General features: G+C 46.8%; 1 protein-coding gene across 3 annotated transcripts in view; it reads right to left on the bottom strand.

The window, feature by feature from the left end:
* TP53BP1 (tumor protein p53 binding protein 1) overlaps positions 1-21,983 on the bottom strand; it is a 64,807-nt gene that overhangs the window by 31,108 nt on the left and 11,716 nt on the right. For 2 of the 3 annotated variants that reach the window (XM_055002144.1, XM_055002146.1), the window contains exons 6-12: positions 21,665-21,776; positions 20,447-20,538; positions 19,712-19,842; positions 18,009-19,134; positions 9,626-9,736; positions 6,246-6,467; positions 5,742-5,793 (exon numbers count right to left, since the gene is read on the bottom strand). In XM_055002144.1, coding sequence (XP_054858119.1) covers positions 5,742-5,793; positions 6,246-6,467; positions 9,626-9,736; positions 18,009-19,134; positions 19,712-19,842; positions 20,447-20,538; positions 21,665-21,776 — 1,846 coding nt within the window. The remainder of the gene's footprint in view (positions 1-5,741; positions 5,794-6,245; positions 6,468-9,625; positions 9,737-18,008; positions 19,135-19,711; positions 19,843-20,446; positions 20,539-21,664; positions 21,777-21,983) is intronic. The other variant, XM_055002145.1, reaches the window with a different exon arrangement.

Raw genomic sequence — 21,983 nt, 5'->3', positions numbered from 1 at the left:
GCCTTCAACTGAAGCGCCCATGCCCGCCTCCCATAGTAACTGATGGGTACAGATTAGCAAGACGACATACCAAGGGGTGGACCCAGGTGCTTAAACAAGGCACCAGCCCTAGCCCTAGCCCACACGTATAGTTAAACTCAAGGGCAGGAGAGATGCTAGCATCGTCACCAGGAACGTCTGGATTATGAATCTGTTGGATGTTCTCGAGTCTGAGGAATAGGGCACAGACCTCTGTTTTTCTTCAGTACTGTGAAGTACCTGGAGTAGTACCCTAAGTCCCTCCGAAAGAAAGGCAGAGCTTCTCTTGCCTCCGTTCTTGGAAGAGAACACAGAAACACTTTGGATGGCGGAAGTATCCCAGCCTTACAAGAGTGTGCACCTGTGCACCCAGTGATCAGCTGTTAATTTCCAGGCAGAAAGTTACTGACATAGATAGCGAGCAGAAAAGTCATAGAAAACTTCAAAAGAGCCTATTTGATCCCAAAGAGGGCTTTAGATGAGAAGACTGCTGTGTCTTCGAGGAGTGACGAAAGGATTTCCAGAATGATGAGATGTGTAGAAGAACACAGAGATTGCTTCAAGGGATAAAAGATGGTTACCAGGCATGTTGCTATCTGGTACAAGAAGCAGACATGCCCTACAAGCAAGCTGTGGGTCACAGCTTCTGTAGCAGCTCCAGAGTACCACCTGTTCTGTTGCTAAACAAGCATCCCACTTGAAAAGGCAAATCCTCCATCACTGTTCTCACTTCAGGAGTCAGGGATGTCAAGCATAACCAATCATGTCACCTCAATACAATCGCCATGGACATCTTTTCCAAGGCACACTCAGCTAAACTCAGGCGTGGCTATTAGGAGCTGCTGCTCAGAAAGTCTAAAAGTTTCCTCTCTAAGAGTAGCAGCAATGGAGTCCACATCTTCTAAAAGGCACCCCAGTATTGAGGGTAGGAAGTGCCAGTATCTCATCATGCACATGGAATGGCTGTCCACCTTCACAGTCGTTGCCCTGGAGGTGCCGACCTGCCTACAAAAGGAATCTGATTTCTGCCCTTACAGCCCATCTGCGTTCTCTTTCCTAGAGCAGCTTCAACAATCATCAAATTTGCTGGAGGGTGGGAAAATAGGAACCTGCACTACTCCATTTGGATTCGGTAGAAATTTTCCATTCTTTCTTTGATGCAGAAGGAACAAGAAGGGTTTGCCTGTGATTCTTTGGACATGTCTGAGAGTGCAGGGAAAATCAGAGGCACTCCCCAGTATGAGCCTCTGTATAATCCTGAGTACCAGGTCTGCTTGTTACTGAGTCTCACTACTTCTATGCCCAAGGCTGTTTACATAATGAACAAGTTACAGGTGGGTAGCGGTGTTGGTTTGTAGTTAGAAGAGCAAGATTTGGGTCCAGGAGCACCTTAAAGACCAACCAGATTCCTAGGGTATGAGCTTTCGAGAGTCAAAGCTCCCTGCATCAGATACCTGACAAAGGAAGCTTTGACTCACAAAAGCTCATATCCTGGAAATCTAGTTGGTCTTTAAAGTGCTCGTGGACCTGAATCTTGCTCTAAGTTACTTGGAACAGATCCTCAAATCTTCCAGCGCTGAAGGCTGCTGATTTTCCAAGAGCCACTCAGCTGGAGAGAGGATCCAGATGCTTCACTAAGTAAGTATCAGAGGCAGAGTATGGTTTTGACAGTTCTCTGAAAGAGGCAGAAGAAGGAGGAGTGGCAGAACAAGGGGGCAGGATGGCAGAAGGTATAGGGGAGGGAGGCCTGAAGATTACAGGAGGCAGACGCACTGGATCCTGGGAGACACAAATGGTGGCACTAACACCACAGCCGAAGGTGCTGAAATAGAAGCTGATGGGAGTTGATTGCACAGGCACTGGTATCGAAGGTAACACCCTCAATATTGAAGAGGATGGACAAATTGGTACTCATGTCAAATGCATTGTCATTGCTACCGAAGCCAGTATTCTCCAGAGTTCACTTCAGGACCCCTCTCTCTATAGGTCAGTCTAGAAGCCAACACACCAGAGACAATGACTGGTGGTACATATCAATGGTCTCACAGGGGTCGAGCTGTGGGTAGTAAAGTGCCAGGCACGGATCCCAATAGCAGAAATATGGCATACAATCTTCCCAGTATCACTAGAGGTTTCTTTGGGAGATTGAATGAAAGTTGCAAACATTCATAACGTGTCAACACTTATGGTTTTTCTTAAAAAGAACAGTAGAACTCCAGCAAATACTTGTGGGAGAAACTATGGTATCAAGTCCTGGTGAGGACATGACAAACAGTTCTGGAAAGGCAATCCCTACGTAAAGGTGGGATTGCAAACACCAACTTGGATGGGCGCTCCTTCACAGCAGATGATTTAGCTTGGAGCTAAGGACTGGATTGGAGCCGGTGAGTACTCTTTCTGACAAGGTGGCCTTTAAACAGACAGCCCTCACGTTTCTGGCCTTGGGTGTAAACAAAACTTACCGGCTCAAATGCTGTGGCCCTCTCCCAAACACAACAGGCAGAGCTCTTGCTTGTCGGTTTGGGTCATTTTCGTACCACACTTGGTACATTTTTTAAAAGTGCCTTCTGAGACATTTTAAAAAGTGCCTTCTGAGACATTTTAAAAAGTGCCTTCTGAGGGGAAGAAGGGACAAGAAGCCAGAATCACAAATGTAGTCAAAGTCGAGGCAGATGTCAAGACATCTGAGATCAGTAAGAAGTAAAATAACAAATCAGAGATGAAGTCAAGTCCAAGCTGAAGTCAAGACGTGAATCAAAGTCAAAGACAAAGACTCAGTCCAAGAGGACAGTCACCAAGAAAAATGCACAGAACTCACAAGTAAAGTTCTCCTCATGGCAGCTGAGAACAGGGAAAGGGGGCAGCTTCTCCCACATCTCATTTGGCTGTTTAGGTGGGGAAACAGGTTACTACGTGATTGGGAGACACAGCCTGTAACGGAGCTTTAAGGAAGCAATGAAAACGTCTCCGATCGGACAGCCCGCATGTGATTAGTCCCAGTGTGGGACGGCACAGAACAATGATGAACAATGGCTCTTGCAGTTTCCTCACTGGGGCGGCCAATACACAGCAGCAGCAACGGGGCTTCCGCAGGGCATTCCTGCCCCCCACCAATCTGTGTGTCATGTTTTCTGGATTCCCAGCTTACCTTTTTTTAAAATGTAAGTTCCCAGCCCTTTTTGTAACAGAGATATGCCCTTCTCCTTTTATTTATTTACAAAATATACTCTGCCTTTCTGCCCTCATCAGGGCCACCAAGGCAGCTAACAGATTAAAAACGTACATAATAAAAACGCATCTTAAAAGCCATTAAAATAAAACAAAAACACCACTTAAAGAATTAAAACCAAGTTAAAACACACAATACAATAAAATACACATACATATGAACAATTAAAACATACAGCAGGAAGGAGGATCACTGACGGACGACGGCAACACAAGGGGACAGGCAAGCCTCTCTGGGGAGCAAATTCCAGAGTTTTGGTGCCACAACCAAGAAGGCCCTCTCCCAGTTGCCACCTGGCAGGGGCACTCAAAGCAGGACTTTGGAGGATGACCACGGTGATTGGGTACGTTCATAAGGCAGTAGTCAGTCCTTCATGTATGGTGGCCCCAAGCCTTATAGAGCTTTAAAGGTCAACACCTGCAACTTGAACTGTGCCACTGTAAACGGGCCAGGACAGGAGCGAGATGGTCCCTACGACCCACTCCGTCCAACGTTCTGCACCAACTGAAACTTCCAAACCCTTTTCAAGGGCAGCCAGACCCACGTACTGCACACCGCAGTATCTGGCCTACACTAACCAGGGCATGCATCACAGTGGCCAGATCTTTTCTGCCCTGGAAAGTCCACAGCACTGCTGGCTAACCAATCAGAGCTGATAAAAGGCACTAGTGTAACCCCGTCTGGAATGGGTAACACCTTGTCCTGGATTAGATCTCCCATTCACCACTAGCATCTCTGCAACAATGGAGCTGGACTTTTTGAAAGCTGGGAATTCAGAGAACCCGATGTACAGATTTTTACAATGTTATAACAATATTAAATTGACAGTTTAAAAAAAAACAACTCCCCGCTGGTGGCAGAGGGAGGAAATGGCCACCATGAGGATCAGGGACAAGGAAAATGGCCGCCATGAGGGTCAGAGACAAGGAAAATGGCTGCCAAGACAGCAGGAAAATCTACTTTTTCCACCCACATGGCAAATATACAGGCTTTGCAGCCATTTTCCCCAAAACTTTGCAGCAAAAAAGCTAGAAAACCGAGGAAGAGACACAAATGCACCATACCGTTGTGGGGGAACAGGAAAAATCCATTTCCCAGTTGCACTGAACATGCGTGGAAATGGCCCAAGTGAGCAAGCAAGAGAGCTCTCTCCCCCTCAAAAGAACTCTAAGACCTAACTCTCTGTTATTCCTTTTGTGTCTCCTGATGGAAAAACAGTGGTCATCTCCCAGACGCAAAAAACACCACTTGTGACTGTTAGCAAATGGGATCCTGCTCTTGAAAGAGCTGCACCTTTTCAAGGTGGTCTAAGCACGCTGAAAAAACTATACACAACTATCAACTACTAACACGTTTTTAGTTTAAAATAAACCAGCTGAAAATCAAACAGAATTTCCCTCACAGAAGTTCCAGTTCACCCCAAATGGTACGGTGGACAATAAAAAAACAAAATAAAAAATGAGACCCTTTTCCCTTTACATATCAAGAATTCAAGGTTGCATTTCTAAGGGGGAGGCCTTTGCCTGCTCTAGAAATTCCCAAATTGCTGTTCTGAGCATGCACAAATCTCCACTGTGACATGCAAAGACCGAGCGCCTTCTCTCAGCTGCATCAGGTTTAACAAGCCTTTTTTTAGATTCACTCAATCTATGGTTTTGTAACCCTGCAGCTGGACTTCTGTATCATGCTTTACTTGGAGCTGCCCTTGAAGACAAACCAATGGGATGCTGCCCATTTTGAAACAGCAACTTTGGCAGCCAGTTAGCTTCTGAGTTCAATTCAAGGTGCTGGTTATCTAAAGGACCGTCTCCTCCCCTAAGTTCCCGGGTGTAACTAATGGTTGTTTCCCACTGAGGGTGTCTATCTGGTACTGACCACAACGTGGTCCTTTTCCATCATGGTTCCCACTCTGTGGAATGGGTTCCTGGGAGAGGTGGAGGGTGCCCCACCAACAGAGAGCCTCAATTTGTTTCCCAGGCCTTTAAAGGGGTATGAAAAGCTGGTATCTGGGAGACTGGGCTGTTTGGGCTTTCTTTTTCTATTTGGTTTTTCAATTGTAATGTTTTAACTGGTTTTTATAAGCTGCCTTGAGCCAGCAGAAGGTGGAATGTAAATGTTTTAATAAATTAAAAAAACCCAAAGTTGTAACTGTATCTACCTAGTACATTTTATCCTGCTCTTCCTCTAAGGCGCTCAGGGTGGCATACATGGATTTTTCTGTCCTATTTTATCTTCACAAGAACACTGTGAGGTAGTTTACCTTTAGAGATAATGACCGGCCCATGGCTATCCAGGCAGCTCCATGGCAGAGTGAGGATTTGAATCCAGATCTCCCACATCTTAGACAGATACCACTATGCCACACCCAACTGACACAGCTGGGTCCATATCGTATGGTGGGAAGAGGGCATAATTTAGCCTGGTCTTTCTTAGTAAGAAAATCACACTCTCTTTTTGCTCCCAAATGTATTCAGAGCAACAAATTTCCAATTACCTGGCTACAGCACCAGCCACAGACCCATTCTTCCTTTCACTGGCTGCAGGCTCTGAAGGGCAAAAGTGGGAGAGAAGAGACGGCTATATTAAGGGCACTCACTGCCGCCACCACCCCACTCTAGGGCTTCTGAACAAGGCCTGCCTGTCAGTAAAGCAACTTTGCCAGCCACCACTATTCAAAAACATACCTGGGACAGGTAACAAGCTACTGTTCCATCTGGGCCTCCCCAAGCCTGCTCAACCCACCTGTTTTTGTGCAGCCAACATAAACAGGCTGCATTCCACCCATCATTCCAAAAGCTCCTTTCAAGGCTGTATTTCTGCACAGTATTCCCCCCACCCAGGTATTGCAGAGAGGCACTGAAAGCATCCTTGAAGACTAGAGGAGGCTACTAAGCAAGGAGAAGGTCAGTAACGATTAGGGTACCCTGCCACAGGGAGAAAAAGAAGAGAGCAGATGAGGAAGGCTCCTCCCTAACCGTTCCTGCTTTGTGTCTCTTACTCTCCAGGCTGAAGGGGAGAGACTCACTCTCCTCAGTGGCCGGGGTTGTGAGGTTCATTCGTAAGGAGAGCTTTCCTTCATCTTCACAGACAGCTACAGAATCCTCCTTGGGACTTCCCTCCATCTCCGCAGAAGCTACAGTGCTCTCCACTGTGACATCATTGGCACTCTCTGCAGTGACATCACTGGTTGCTATGGTGTTGTCTGGGCAGTTCCCAATCACTGAAACGAGAACAAGACGGAAGCCTCACAACAGCCATCCCATTTCCTTCCACAAAGCCAAGATGGAAGGATGGCCATGCTCTCCCTTATCATGCTCCACAGCGCATGCGTTAATATTTGGCCAGCCTTCCAACAGCCAAAAGACTCCCAGTTATGCTCCCCGCTCCAGAATCGCAGATATTGTCATTGTGCAAATGGGGCTACGGAGAATCAACATGATCAAAACATCAGACGCATTGAGAGGGTCTCTTGCCACTGGTGGATTTGAGGGTATTTGCTTGAGGCTTACATCTCCCACATGCTTCACAGGCAGAGCTATGTGCGTTCATGCAACTGGAGGCAGTTCCCCAAAGTAGGAAACCTAAACGTAATGAGGCTTAGGCCCCAATAATATATAGAAAGAGGAAGGGAAGACAGATCCCAAGACTACTCTCTACTGAGATCCCAATGGTATCTGGCAAACAACCTCTGGATAGGTAAGGATTCCACCCAATCCACCGATGAGAAAAATTCTCACGGTAAACCTATCTTTAGTGGAGGAGGATATCCTTGTGAAGTATGTTAAAGAGTTGCATCTTCCTAGATGAGAACTGCTTGAGACTACTGGAGAAGTACATGTTGGAGCACATACCCAAACTCTATTTCTGCAGAGGGGTAGAGGTCCAGTTCGCAGCGCCTCGTGAAATAGGCTGCAGAGGCCCAGGTTGCAGCAGGACAGATTTCCTATAAGGGTGAATTCGTGGAGAACAACAGAATCCTCATGGGACTGGGAGATGCTGAAACTCATAAGCCAGAAAATACAGGCTTTGATTAATCTTGCCTGTTAATTAATTTTTTCCTACCTCCTTTCTCTTTTTGTATTTTAGACAAGAGCATAGGGAACATTTTTATATTGGTTTCTAAATGTGTGGGTGTGTTTGTTTTAACATAAATATTGTACAACTGACCACTGAGGAAGGCCTGAGGGCCAAAACACGTCTGGTCTGTCTTTGCGTCAGTTATTGGAATAAGGTAAAACCAAAGCAAAATGTTTAACTATACTGTTGTGTATTTAGACAAAATAACAGATATAGAGGGATTTAGGGTGTTGTCTTAAGTTTTAGTTTTATGCTTATAGGCTTTCCCCCTTTCTTAGTTATAGCTCATATATTTTGTAAAATAAAATAAAAAAAATAAACTCGAGGTTGGATTACTGTAACACATCCTATACTGGACTACCTTTGAAAACTACCCAGAAACTATCCAGCAAAATGCAGCAGCCCGTTTGTTATTAGGGGCTAGCCACCTGAACCATATTCCTATGTTAAAGTCCTTTCATCAGCTGCCTATTTGTTTCCAGATCCAATTCAGGTGCTGGTGCTTACAACTTCAACGCCCTACGTGATCGAGGGCCCACATGCATGAAGGGCTGCCTCTTCCTCCATGCTCCCATGCAACAGCAGCAGCAACACTTTTCCCAGTAAGGCCTACTGCCTGTGCCCTCTCTGTCTACAGAGTGCTCCGCGACAGTCTGGACTTGGGCTTTCTCAGCGGCTGCCTCATGCCTGTGGAACAGGCTCCTGGAAGAGACCATGTTCCAGAGAGATATCCAGATGACTTTGTTTCTAGGGCAGCAATAGGACAATGTGGTCATTAAGGAAGGGGAAAGCACTCATTTCCTGGAGATGTAGGTGAGCATCTAAGGCAACTATGATCCTAGGGAAGGCTTGTAGAGCTAAGGCCAAACCGGAGGGCCCTAAACTGGAAACTCTGAAAGTCACCGGCGAATCTGAGGGATTTCCCAAGGAGAGGGTGAATACACACAGGGAAGATTCTGTGAAACGCTTCTCAGTAAATGTCCCCGATGCTCCTCCGTTTCCATTCAAAATTTCCTTTTCCTCACAAGCTTGTTGAGATGCCCTCTGCTGTCACGTTTCTTGGGCAATAACGAAGAAGCTACACTCTGTACCAAGGAATTTTGGGTTCGAAGGTGCAAGTTATATCCTTCAAATATCTAGGAGATGACTAATTGAGGTGGATTTCTGGCCTTCGAAGATTAATCTGCTGGCTGGCTTTGCAATGAGCACTCATTGGCAGGCAATGTAAGTCAACCAGAATTTTCTTTGTGTCCACCCTGGTCTATAGGTCAATGCAGGATGGTGTTCTGGCTACAAATTGAATGGGGCCTGCCTTGAAGTCTAGGCCTAGTCCAGGAAGGCCTGGCGTCCCTAGTTTCTCTAGGTTCAAACAGTGGCCTGTAAGGTCAAAAGGAACCACACCCTGGTCTTGTTATGGTCATCCTTTTTTGCTTCTGGTGGGGCCATTAAGAGATCACATCTGCAGCAGCTCCATAGCCTTTGCTTCCTCCACAGCTTCCTTAGGCAGCTCTTTCCATGCCCTATGAAGCTATCACCACTTGGTTTCAACAGCTACCTGACTGCAAAGCAGCAGTCCGTTTATAGACTTCATTCAGCATTATCACTAACTCCCGTTCCTGCCTGGCTCGGGCTGGCAGATGGAGAAAGGAAGCCGGCTTCAAGGGCAAGCAAGAGGAACAGAGCAGAGGTCTGGAGAAGTCCTTGCTGTAAAGCAGGAAGGGATTGGGAAGCCACCACCGATTGCAAGGGAAAAGCCATGCAAGAATTTGCATAGCCTTTGCCGGCAGAGCACATGGGAGGTGTGCTGTTCACAAAGATACCCTCCTCCACTGATGAAGAATGATTTGTCTGTAAACAGGTATGTCCCAAACTACCCAGTTCTGGAGCTGTTGTCGGCTCAAAACGTTCCTTCAACAGCATGGAATCATCTTACTGTTGTCTGGGGCAAGTGGCTTGGTCCATATGTAGAGAAGCAAAATGCCTGAGTCAGGCCTTAAGGATTCTGTTCCTGAAGTTCAGCTCTCCCACTTGGGTTTTGCTACAGGTTCTTCCATCTTTCCTCTTCTTTTACTTTCTACTTACAGAAAGTCTCCTCTCCCCCACCTCCAGTCATGTGGAAAATAAAGGAGAGTCATGTGGAAAACAAACAAGCCTTGCTTACCAGACAGATTCACATTTCCAGTCACCCATGGAGGACATGTTTTCCTCTACAAGTAAGCTTGCCTGAAATCTTCCTTTCTGGCACCCCTTGCAAGGGCAGCAAAGGTGCATGGTTAGCGTACGGCCGTATCTGCCACTCACCAATTGGAGTGCTGTGTCGCCTGGGGCCCTTTTTAAGCTGGCCAGTAAGAGGTGGAGTGATGTTCGTCAGGGAAGCTCCCTCCTTCAGCAAAGTGAAATGAAACAGAGTTTCTGTGTGTGAGAGAGACAGAGAGAGAGAGAAAGAAACTGAGACTGCTTCTTTTTGCTTTTTGTTACATTAGACAAAGACAGGCACTGTCCTTGCCAAAAACATCAGCAATTTGCAGGGGTGAACAGAGCAGTGGATGCTTTGTGCACGTCACAGAACAGCAGCTAAAATCAACAGTCAAGAGCACAGCAGGCAAGAAAAGGAGCGGGTACAGCACAAGAAGTAGAACAAATCCTGTGCCTGCACCCCTTGCCCTCTACAGCGTGCCACACGGAAAGGAATGCCAGATTTACTATGAACATTCCTTCTCTGGGTGTGGAGGGTATCCTAGAGAGGGTCACTTCCATCATTTACACCAGCAGGCAGCACCATGCAAATCAGAAAGGGAGGGGTCCCTTCCAGTAGGAAGAGTGCCTCCATCCCAGTTTCAGGAAACAGCACATCTAAGATATCCCTGCTGGAACAGACCAAAGGTCCAGTATCTTTTTCCCAAAGGCCAACAAGAAGGAACACAAAAGCCTCCATTGCAGCATTCAGATGTATAGCGCATGTTCACAGCCAATATATACCTCTGAATGCCATTTACTTAGGAGACTCCGTTTAGACACCACGGGAATAACCACAGGTAGACCTATACAAGTTTTCCCCCCGCACGCACTCTCTCTCTTCAAAAACTGGCCCCCATCAGTACGTTCTGAGGCACCGGTTTCTACAACTTCATTGCGCAAGGTCACCAGAAGAGCCCTGCTGGATCAGGCCAGGGCTCCATCTAGTTCAGCATCCAGTTTCATAGAAGCCAACCAGTTCCCCTGGAGGACCAACCGACAGGACGTAGAGGCCAAGGCCTCCCCCAATGTTGCCTCCCAGCATTGAGTGCAATGGTGAAGAAGGAAAATTCCATGCTGGGAATTGTTAGAAACCCACCATTGGGTCTCAGAGAATCTCGTATAAGGAGATTCCCTTACCTCACCATGGCTAGTAGCCATTGACGCTATGCCATCCACGCTCGTGGCCATCGCTACGGCCACTGGCCGAGAATTCCACAGTTTAAGTATTCGTTGAATAAAGAAATATTGCCTTTTGTCTGTTCTGAATCTATTGCCAAGTGACTTCATTGGGAGCCCGTGAGCTGTAGTATTATAGGAGAAAGAGAGAACGTCCCATCTACTTTCTCTACCCCATGCATAAACCTCTATCATGTCGCTTGCTATTATCTTTTTTTTTTTTTTTACTGAAAAGTCCCAAACTCTTGAGCCTTTCTTCATAGGAAAGGTGCTCCAACTCCATAATCATCTTGATTGTTCTCTTCTGTAGTTTTTCCAACTCTGTAATGTCCTGTTCAATGTACAAAGACCAGAACTGCACGCAGTATTCCATTGAGGCCACACTGTAGATTGCACTACATTACAATATTCACCATTTTGTTTTCAACTCCTTTTCTAACAATTCCCAGCATGGAATTTTCCTTCTTCACCATTGCCACAGTCAAGTTGACATTTTTATTATGCACTGTGCAATTTTTTTTTGGCCTTATCCCACCCTTCTTCCAATGAGCTCAAATAGTGACAAAGACAGGATTGGACATCATTTTATCATATTAACTTTGTGATATCAGGCTGAGCGAGAGCAACTGCCGCAACATCACAAAGGGAGTTATCAGGGTTTAAGATGAAGACCAAGGCCAGGGCTCATTTCGAGGGGGAACACGCAGGAACGCAGTTCCAGCAGTTCCCCAAAGAGGTCATATGTCAGGTGGCCCCGCCCACCTGACTCTCGGCCATTTTGGGTCCTGACGGGTGGTGGATCACTCTCCCACTCAGCGGCCCAATCCTGACCATTTTGGGCCCCTTTTCGGCCATTTTCAGGAATGTTCGTGGCTAATCCAACGTTCATTTTGCTATTAATGGAAGAGGAGGCACTGGAGAGGGCAGGTCATCCTTGGAACTAGAGGCAGAACTTTCTAATACAGCAACAAGAGGAGGCAAAAGTGGCAACTCTGTCAATTGCATCCAACATGGCATTAGTACTAAACAAAGCAGAGGCTGACCTGCACAAGTGGGTTGTAATCCCCAAGAGGACAAACTCTACTTCACATGCCAGGCAAAGACAGGTCTTTACCCAACTACCCCATGGCAGAGAAATAAAACCAGACTTAGAATAAGACTTACAAGCTCCTGCAGAGCCTTTCAACTAGATTTTATTACCCTATAAATGTCCTGTTTATAGTACTACTTTTCTTTTAGATGCAACAAGCCTGTGGTAGAATGGCTTCCTGAACCCAGTGAAAGATTTATTTTGGGCATAAAAGAAGGATCAGTTCTGAGGACAACCCTGTTGGGACAAAGTATACAGAATTCCTTTCTAAATAAGAGAATTCCTCGTTCAAAGATTCTTCTGTAGACTAGGAGAGCAGCCCCTCAGGACAGAATCCTAAAACATAGTTTTCCCGAGTTTAAGGATTTCCTCTGGTGACACCGGGCAACTCATATAAATCACAGGTGGGGAGATAAACGCTGTTAGAGGCTTCAGCAGAGCTGCCCCTTACAAACAGTGGCGGGGGGGGGGGAGGTGTCCGATCAAAACAGTTGAATGAGCTCCAGTTTTTCTGGAGAGTGTTGAGACAAAAGTCCTTTGGCAAACAGGAAACCCATAAGTTGAAACACAATCAAATTTACATCAGCAGAGAAAGGCAAGGGAGAAAGTCGGGAAAATTCTGCCAACCGGGTAGCAACAGAAGAGCCACTTAAGTTGGAAAAGGCTGCCTGAGGCTAGAGGAAGGCTTTGCTGAGTGGAATGGAAAGACACTGGTAGGATCACTCCAGTAGCCAAGTTCCACCTGGACTAAGTTTCTTTTCTTCTCTACTAGGGGGTATGTAGCCCAGCTCTAGCCAGAGGTGAGAGCCAAAGGCCCCTTTGGCTGTTAGCCCATGGCTCACATAGGCCTCGGAGCCTATGACAGCACACACAGTAAATCAGGACTCATCTGGGATGTGTTTGTTTTCTGTGCTTGTTTTATTGACACTGTTTTGTTTAAAATGGTGGTTTGGGAAATTTTTGTAAGCTCCTCCAAGGAGAAAAGCAGCATAGAAATGCCCAAATATTTCCACCTCTCACCCTTGAAGCATCTGAAGTATAGGATTTTCTGCTCAGCATCAGCCAGAAAGATGGTACTAAACCACAGCTGGATGATGGAATGAGAAAATCAGCAGACCATGAGAGATCAATTATCATCCAAGGCAGATAAACTACCGTACAAATTAAATCCAAAAAATATGGCCTCTGCTACCAATGAAGTACAACCAATAAGGAGCTCTTCTACTCTTGCCTTTCACAGAACCCTGGTGAGAAAGATGTTGGTGGTAAGGCACTGGAGGCATCCTGGAATCTAGTGTAAATTAGGGCATCTAAGCCCTCTGCTCCACCAGGTATCAGTGAACTTTTCTGATAGGGACAGCAAAAGATAAATGACTGGATGGACTTCCACTCTGTTGCTTGACTGAGCCTCGGGCCAGAAAAATCACTCCGTGTGATTTAGGTGCCAAAGATTTATGCTGCAGCTTTTCTAAACATGCAGGGCAGATGAACAGTCATCCAAATTGGGGCAGGTGGGGACGTGAGCACACAAAGAGGAAAGAATGCAGAGAACGGAGAGACAGCAGCCTTAGCAGTCAGGTTACCAAGTATTACAACACGGGTCTCCTTCGTGGGACATGGGTTTCCTGAGCTGATACTGAATGCATAAAATGTCTTGCATAATATTTTAAGTTCTAGCAGAGTTCCCTGCCATGGCACCATGGGCACCTTTCCTGGCACCCAGCAAGTGTTTTTAAAAAGTGGCAGGGGCAGGTGGTTCTTTTGCCCAGCAAGGCTTCTGAGTGGCCGTTAAGAGATCTGATTCACTCTGCAGATTTTTTAGAAGTGGCTTCAGCAGCAGCTGCCACCACAGCACACGGATCTTAACTGTATGAATGAAAGATAAGCTGTGTGTATGCAAGAAAATATTTTAAACATGTTTATTTTAAAAGACATCCTGTTAAACAGAGCTTCTGCCAGAAAGGCCAAAAAAGTTACATATAAACTCATTCCCTGAAATTTTGTGGTTGGCTCTGCCTCCATTTTGTGGTGGCGCCCACTATGCAGTGTCAGAACTCCAAAGGTGCCTGCAGGCTCAAAAAGGTTAGGGACCCCTATTCTAGCCATGCATGCTGTATTTGCACTTTGATGCTCGCCATCTGCCTTCAGCTACTCAACTGCGACCATGTGCCCATCACGAAGGTGGGGCAAAAGGGGAAGTCAGTCCTCAAAAGGAATGCCCTGCAAAACTCATTGCACAGAGCTAATTTGCTGCTAGGACACAAGCAGTACTGCAAACTGAGCTCAGCCAGTGCTTGCTCTCCTAGTCTGCTTAGCAGCACTAGCACCAGCACCACACAGAAGAAAGATGACTTTTGCCTTCGTTGGAAATTTCTACCCTCTCCTGGTGCAGTCAAGGGAAAGCTGAAGGCAGGCAAGTGGCTGTGCTCGGTGGGATGAGAAGGGACAGAGAAACTTGGCCTAGAAAAGAAGCAACAAGTCTTTCAGTCTTCAAACTAACTTTCAGTGGTACTAAAAACAGAGCCCAATTAATAAGAGAAGATTGCAAGTGGTGGTTTTATATTCAGGTTTGATGTAATTACATATACTGGATTATGGTCCAGATTTACTTTATTGCTGGAGTGTATGAAATTTATTCACCATCACCCAAAAGGACTTCATGCTTGTGCTGAAAAAAGAAAAATGTTGGGTATTTTTTTTCCCTTCCATTCTTAATAGCAAATGTTTTAGAATGAAATTAATAACCACCAAAGAATGGTTCAAATTACCAAAGGATACTTCATCACATGATGAATTATCTACAAAAGATATACAGGCAGCAACTAATGCCCTATTAGCCATGCCTGATATTTCATGAGATCTGCAGACAGGACAGCTGCCAGGGAATCTAGCAGTGGTACCCTAACAACATTCATGGTCAACTGAAGCAGGCTATTAATGCACTGAGTGGAACTCAGAGTGTCCTTCCCGTTAAGAGCTGGTGGTTGATTTCCCCTGTAACTTTTATTCAAATGTTTCAGGAAAAAGAGCATTACTAAGAGATGTAAAAAGGGCAGCTATCCATCCCCCACCCCCACCCCAATGTTAAGTCAGTCGATGCTATTCACTGGCCTGATTCTGCAGAGAAGTAATTCCCATCCTATCAGCCTAGGAGTTAAAAAGAAGACTGGGGGACAGGATGAGAGCCCACTTCTTTTAGGAGCCTTATTTTAGACTTCTGTTTCTCCCTCCACCCCCTTCCTGGACAAGTCAGTTGGCAGGCACTGTTCTGGTACAAGAGGCAAGGTGGGGGTAAATAAGCAAGCTTCTTTATGCTCAGGGTCGATTGCTGTCTATCTGCCTTTCTGAAGCTTGCTTGATTTGAGCACATTTTGTAGTGGGAGGGACTTCTGCTGATTAAGGCCAATCATCTGCCAGAGGCTGCCATTGTTTGGGGCTCAGGAGATGAGTCATTGGACCCAGCCGGAAGGAGGCTCCAAGCAATCAGGTGGCAGCCTGGGGAGTGCACAAACACAAGTGCTGATAGAGACAGTCTGAAAGGGAGAAAGAGACCACTACTCAGACAAAGCCTCTAAACACAAGCAAAGCCCAGTGCAAGCTGCCAGAATACTCAACGTTAACAACCTTGGTAGGTTTCTGTATTGTTTCAGGTAAGCACCCTTTCTTCCGCTTAACTCCTTTAAAGAACAGACAGACAGACAATTCAGTTTAGAAAAAAGATGGCTAAGGGAGTGCTTTAGAGAGAGTGGTTATTGTGCATGGGGTGGAGAAAGGGGACAGAGCATGCTTCTCCCCGCTCTCATATGCCACTAGAACTTGGGACACCCAATGAATTTGATGGGCTCAGGACAGACAAAAGGAAATACTATTTTACCCACCGAGTAATTAAACTGTCAAACTCACTGCCAGTGGAGGCAGTCACGGCCTGAGAATAGACGGCTTTAAAAAGGAGTTCGAAAGATTCACGGAAGAGAAGTTCAACAGTGGCTGTTGGCCGTGATGAATAAAGGGAACTTCCACCTTCATACGATCCACCTCTGAATACCGATGGCAGGCGGCAACATCTCATCAGGTAAAGTTTTGGCTTCTGTGCCCTGTTTGCTGTTTGGCTACAGCACGCAGCAGAAGGCTGGTCTAGATGGACGACTCCTCTGATGCAACAGGGCTCTTCCTACATGCTTCTCTCATGCTAATCAACCACCTTTTTGCTTTACTATTACTTTTTGCTTTACACCTTTTTGCTTCAAGATACAAGAAGTCTGTATCCACAACGAGACTGGGGCGGGGGGCGGGGGGGGGAGAGTGCAAGTCTCTCAGTCCAAATAGTCTGTGGACGAAGAACCAAAAATTGACGTACTGCTATCAGGTAAGATAGCAAAGTTTCTTTACGTTTTTCTGAAAGGCGTATATCTATGTATTATGTTTTGATATGATAATGCATTCCGATTGGTAGCTTAAGCTTTTTATGATATCACCAAGATGGCCGAGGCCAGCTTCTCTTACCTTGTCTAATTTGAGCTATAACTCATGAACTGAGCGACCAATTTCAAATTTTAAAGCTCCGTTGGAAAGTTAACACATTCTCCTACTAATAATTAATACTAATAATGCTTCTATCCATTACCATTTTGTGATATAATGGGGGGGGAAAAATCAATTTTCTCACATTTTTATACGGTTTATGGCATATGGAGCTTTACTTAATTCAGAGGGTCACCTAAAGTATATTAAACAATTGCAGCTTATTCTTTTGCCTTTCCAGTGAGCTACATAATGAAGAAATTCATTTGGCATGCTACAGTTAGATACATTAGAGTTCTGTACACGAGAGTCCACATGTATGTTCTGCCACCCTACCTAATCCCAGCATTTGTTCTGGCCCACAGGCTGAAAGGGAGTCGTGTCCCAGCAGATAAGCACCCTCCAAGTTGCATGTCTGAAGAGGAATGCTATTCCAAAATGACCCCCACATGGGATGCTGTTTTGGCACCTGGGTGCATGTTGGAGGTGCTCTCATCAGAAAGGAGCAAAAGTAGATCTGAGATTGGGGGCTCCAACCCCTTCATTGCCTGTCCAGTTGTCAGGATCATGAAGTCGTTTCAAGGTTGCAACAGGCTCCTCCTCCACACCTTAGGGAGCCTGTGACTCTTAACTGATGCAGAGCAAGCCACCCCTGGAAAACATGCCACTATCATTCTAGTTTGGCTTGGTCTCCTTCCCATCTTAACTGATGAATCTAGGGAACGTGTAAACCACATTCAAGGCAAGGAAAGAGAACAAGAGCGGTTTAAATCAAAATGTATTTACTTCACTTCTAGCCCACTTTTCTCACTGAAACTCAGTGCTCTGGCAACAGACAGGTGGAAGGGGTGCTCCTCCCACCCACAGAGAAAAAAATCGTTCTGTTTGCATTAACCTACCCTAGAGTGAATGGGAGAAGTGACCCTCCTCTGCCAAAGGGAGAACTGCTTAAAGCTATTTTAGAAAGAAATTTCTAATACACACGCTTGAAGCCAAGCAGATCTGCAAGGATGGGGCAGGAGACGAAGCTCAGGTGCTCCCTCTTACACAACTTTACATGCCCTACTGGTTATACCAAAGAGATTCCATTTCAACAAGCATTCTTGAAAAATCGGCTTTGCTTCCAAGGTTCACCTTCTCAAACACTGTAACAAGGTACCAAAAGAAGTACAGACCAGACGCAGGCTGGAGAGTCAAACAGCCAGTACACTGAAGTCTGGCCCAGTTCCTCCCCCGGCCTTCAATATTTCCAAAGGCTCTGCTCAAGTCCCAACCGACTATAGGCAATCTATGCTTAACTGCCTTCAGGAGGTATCTAAGGTAACAAAAGCGGGGCACAGAAAAACCAATGCACTCTCTTTATCTGAACCCCAAAAAGGGAGCTGACAGATAGGAAAGGACAGGGAAGGAACCAGCGGCCCATTTCTGTTTTTATCCTCAGCCTTTTGGCAACTCTGGCATAGTACGATGCTATTTCAATCAGATGTAAAAAAAAAAAGGCATGCCCACACCCCGACAATATGGAATAATAGCTCGAGAGAGACGGGTTGGCATGATCTTCCGGCCTCACAGGCATCAAGCCCTTGCCTCGACCTTTGTCACTGCATGGTTTCATGTTCATCCCTGCTTATGCACATTCCAAACTCCCAGGCCACTTACCGCCAGGCAGGCTAGCAGGGAGGTCAGGCGCCCTTTGCTGCAGCTGCTCCTCTTCCTCCGGCACACGCGGCTCCCGCTGGTCCCCCACATGACTCTCTGAATTCACGGGATGGGCTTTCTGTTGCAGAGTCACCACTTCATCCCCTTTCCCAGCCAGTGGCCGGTTTCCCAGCACTGCACTCTCTCGTTCAGGAGTCAGCTGGCTCTCCGCAATGGCAACAGGCCCCCCGTCAGCTTGACTCTCCAGCGTGCTGCCTTGGCTGGTTTTCATCACATCCACCCCTTCCTTTGGGAGCCGCACAAGGCCCTCGTCCTCCTCAACCTGTGCCGCCTCTGCACAGCTTTCCTCACTACTTCCACTTGCAGAGATTTCAGCAGGTGGCATCAGGACATCGACCTTCCCCTGGCACCTCTTACTGTCCATGTCAGGTTGGACCTGGGAATCGGAGCATTTCAGCATCTCGGGACTATGCCCTTCTCTGGCAGCCTCAGCTTCCTCCAAGGAGTCTTTTTTTGAGCTTCCTGCATGCACCTCTCCCCCCTTCTGAGTCACCCTGGGCAGATGTTGAGAGGAATCTTTGGCTGAAACTGCAGCAGATTCCATCTGTCCTGCTACCTTGCCTTCCTGGCAAAGGGACGGTTCTTGAGAAAGCATCAAATGGAAGGAAGCTCCATCCTCACTTGATAATTTAGATTCGCTCACTCCCTCATGTGGCATCTCAGAGGTAGCTTCACACTCCACTGGCAAAGATTCTTTTTTCAAGGAGTTCCCTTGACGAGGTTGATTTCCGAGATCTTTACAGGCCCCAGCTTGGACAGTGAAGGTGCTTCCTTTTGTCTGTACATGCAAGGCTTGACTGTCCTTATTAAGCCTCTGCTGCATGTTACCACTAAGTTCTGCCAGAGTTTTGCAAGCCACTGTCCCTTTGTCCTCCGCCTGCAGAGTTCTACTCTCTGTCTTAGTGAGCTGACTGTGTTCACCAGCAGAATGCACCAACGTGCAAGCTTCCGAGCGGGCCTCTGTTAAAGATGCTTCGGTCACTTTCTCCAGGCCTTCAGAGCTCTCTCTTTTCTCAGCTTGTGTCTCTGGCCCTTCCTCCAAGCTTGGCGTTGGAAAGAAGGTGTCCTAAAGGAAGAAGTTGAAGGTACAACAGCTCTGCAAAAGACATTTGGCAATCTGCCCTTCAGTCACATCAGCTCTCTTATCAGAGAAGCAGGGGCCACAGCTTGAGCAGAGCAGCCCTCCCTCCAAAGCAGGATGCAGAGGGAAGGCACAAAGCAGGGCCCTCAGCCAGCCAGCCAGCCCCAGGAAAACTGCCACCATAGCAAAACTAAAGACATGACTCAACTCAAAGATACACTTTAAAAGCAACCTTCCAACCAGGGTATAACAGCGTAAGCCATATCCTCCAGAAATCAGTAACATCCTTCAGCTGGGAAGCCCAATATGCTGAGAGTCAAAGGACAGGAAGTTTACCCTTAGGAACTCACAGCCAGGTGAACACTGACAGAGCTGGTTTGCTTTATTTTCCCCTACCAAAGTTCTTCTGTGACATTTGAAAAAGAGGATTGTCAAATTATGGGACAACCGATTAAGACATCACCTCCTTTCAAGTGTTGAGGTTGACTCTGCTTTCTGCGTGCACCCCAAAACAAGCCCCAGTACAGACTAATCCCACTGCCGAGTATTATCATCTACTCACATGGGAAAACTCTGGCTGTGATGGTACGGGAATGAATCCTGTAGCGACAGAAGGGATGCTGTGGGAGACAGGAGTGGAGACCTGAGGAAGCCCTGGACTCTTCGTATCCAATGACTCCTTTTGCTCCCTTCCTGCTGAAAGAGAAGACGGTGGAAGACTGAAAAGTTTTCAACAGGGACACTGACATTCCTGCCGCTGGAGCGCAGAGTTTCACTGCTAAAAAAGAAGAGTGGTGCTAACTGGCCCTCTTGTTAGCTGCACTCCTATTTCAGTACTCTTCAAGACTACTGTGTGAATACACCCTCAGATTGACTGATTGGTCTTATAGTTCGCTCCCCCTGCAAGCGAGCTCAGAGCGGGTAACATCCATGAAATAATTCACATGAAAATACCAAATAAACATACAATTCAGTGAAAAGAGATCTCTAGACAACCGCATATATTGTTCAACCCCAGGCAATACATCCCATGGGGGGGGGGGGCGGTAAAACAATGGTGGACCAACTGATGAAAAACCAGAATGAGGGGGATACGCTCAACAGGAGACTGGGAAGAAAGCACGTCCAAACCCCAACCGTAACCATATGCCTGGTGGAACATCTCCGTCTTACAGGCCCGGCGGAAAGATAACAAATCTCACTGGGCCTGGGGTTTCAGAACCCAAAGGAAAAACAGGGGCACACAAACTGCTGAGCCACCGGCTTCTGTGGCCCCTTAAAAGAAAGGACGACGTACCTTCCGATGCTTGTTCTGTCGGGCTTCTTGGGATGATGAGAGGTACGGATTGCAAGCTTTCAGGAGAATGCGTAGCAAGACCAGAAGCACCACTGGGAGGGGAAAAGCACACAGCTGTGCCAGTGTTTCTCAGCATCCACAACTACACAACAGAAGTGCCAGTTCCAGCTAACGCAACGTAAGTAAACCCTCCCCAGAGCTGAAGACAAGGCCAAGCTCACACGATATAGCCCCACTGGGTTTATTAAAATCAAAGCGATAGGGGCAGCTTACAAAGTAAGCTTCGCTAAGAAGAACTATGAAAACGTGGTGCAATTTTCTGTCACAACCTCAAGCTGGCCTTAGAACACGGCATTCTGGACGTACAAACAAAACGGAAGGAAGACGGAAAAAGGAGAACAAAGGGCACAGGAGGAAAGAAGAAACAGCAAGCAAAGCAAGCGGCCCGAGAAAGTGAGTATTTCAAAAGGCAAACGCAATTAGGAAGATTAGAAAATCAGGCAGATGGCTAGATGGAGGGCAAGAAGAGATGAGCCAGTGATCAGGTCTCGTGCCCCTTTCTTACATGCCCAGGGGTAATACCAATCACCACTTCCGGGTCAGGAAGAAATTTTCTTCCAGGCCAAAGATCCTGGGGGTTTTTTTGCCTTTCTTTGAGCACTGAGTAGGGGTCACAGAGGGAGGGGGTAGCTTTGATGTTCTGTACTGTGTAGGGGGTTGGAATAGATGCAAGGGCGGTGCAAGGGTCTGCCATGCTCGCGGCCGGCCGGCCGGGCACCCCCACACGTGCACGAGCGCGCGCGCGCCGCCGCTGGCCTGATTGCTGTGGCGGGCGGCCTCCGAGCTCTCCCGCTCGGTTGCCTGCACCTGGCCAGGAGCTTGTGCTGGTGGCAGCAGCGGTGCGGGGTGGGAGGGATAGAAGGCTGGTGCTTTGTGGCGCGCGCTCCCGCCCGCCGCGCCTCCTCCGGCGCTCCCTCTGGCACCCCACGCCTGCGGCCACCGCCTACCTGGCCTTAATAGGCGCGCCGGCCCTGAATAGATGACCCTCATGTCTCTTCCTGTTTCTATGTAAGAGGAAGATCAGTACAGAGATTGCCAGTTGTACAAGTGACTCGATTACTGAATGAAGCAAGACATCCAGCACAGCTGTATGACAGAAGACCAAATACTCTCAAGTGAACAGGTAGCAAAAGCAACCAAAATGAACTTGTAGCTTACGTGAAAAGAGGACCCTGCCCAGAGAGGTGAAGGACACACAGAGAATCAACAGGAGGGTGCGTTAGAGAGCTTGCATCTTCTACCTTCGATACACTACTGCCACCATTTGAAGCTATTTAAAAGAGATTAAAAAATTAAGAGAATAATTATGCATATTTGCAGAGCAACACATGAACATACGATTAATTCCAGATGGGCTGCTGTGTACCAGCAAAATAAAACAAGTTCAGTGGCACCTTAGAGACAGGCATAATTTTAACCAGCATAAGTTTTTGTGAGTCAGAGGTCCTTTGCTTAGATTCATAAAACATACATTCAT

The sequence above is a fragment of the Eublepharis macularius genome, chromosome 18, assembly GCF_028583425.1.
Source record: "Eublepharis macularius isolate TG4126 chromosome 18, MPM_Emac_v1.0, whole genome shotgun sequence".
Classification (NCBI taxonomy): domain Eukaryota; kingdom Metazoa; phylum Chordata; class Lepidosauria; order Squamata; family Eublepharidae; genus Eublepharis; species Eublepharis macularius.
This window is presented reverse-complemented; position numbering and strand designations above follow the sequence as displayed.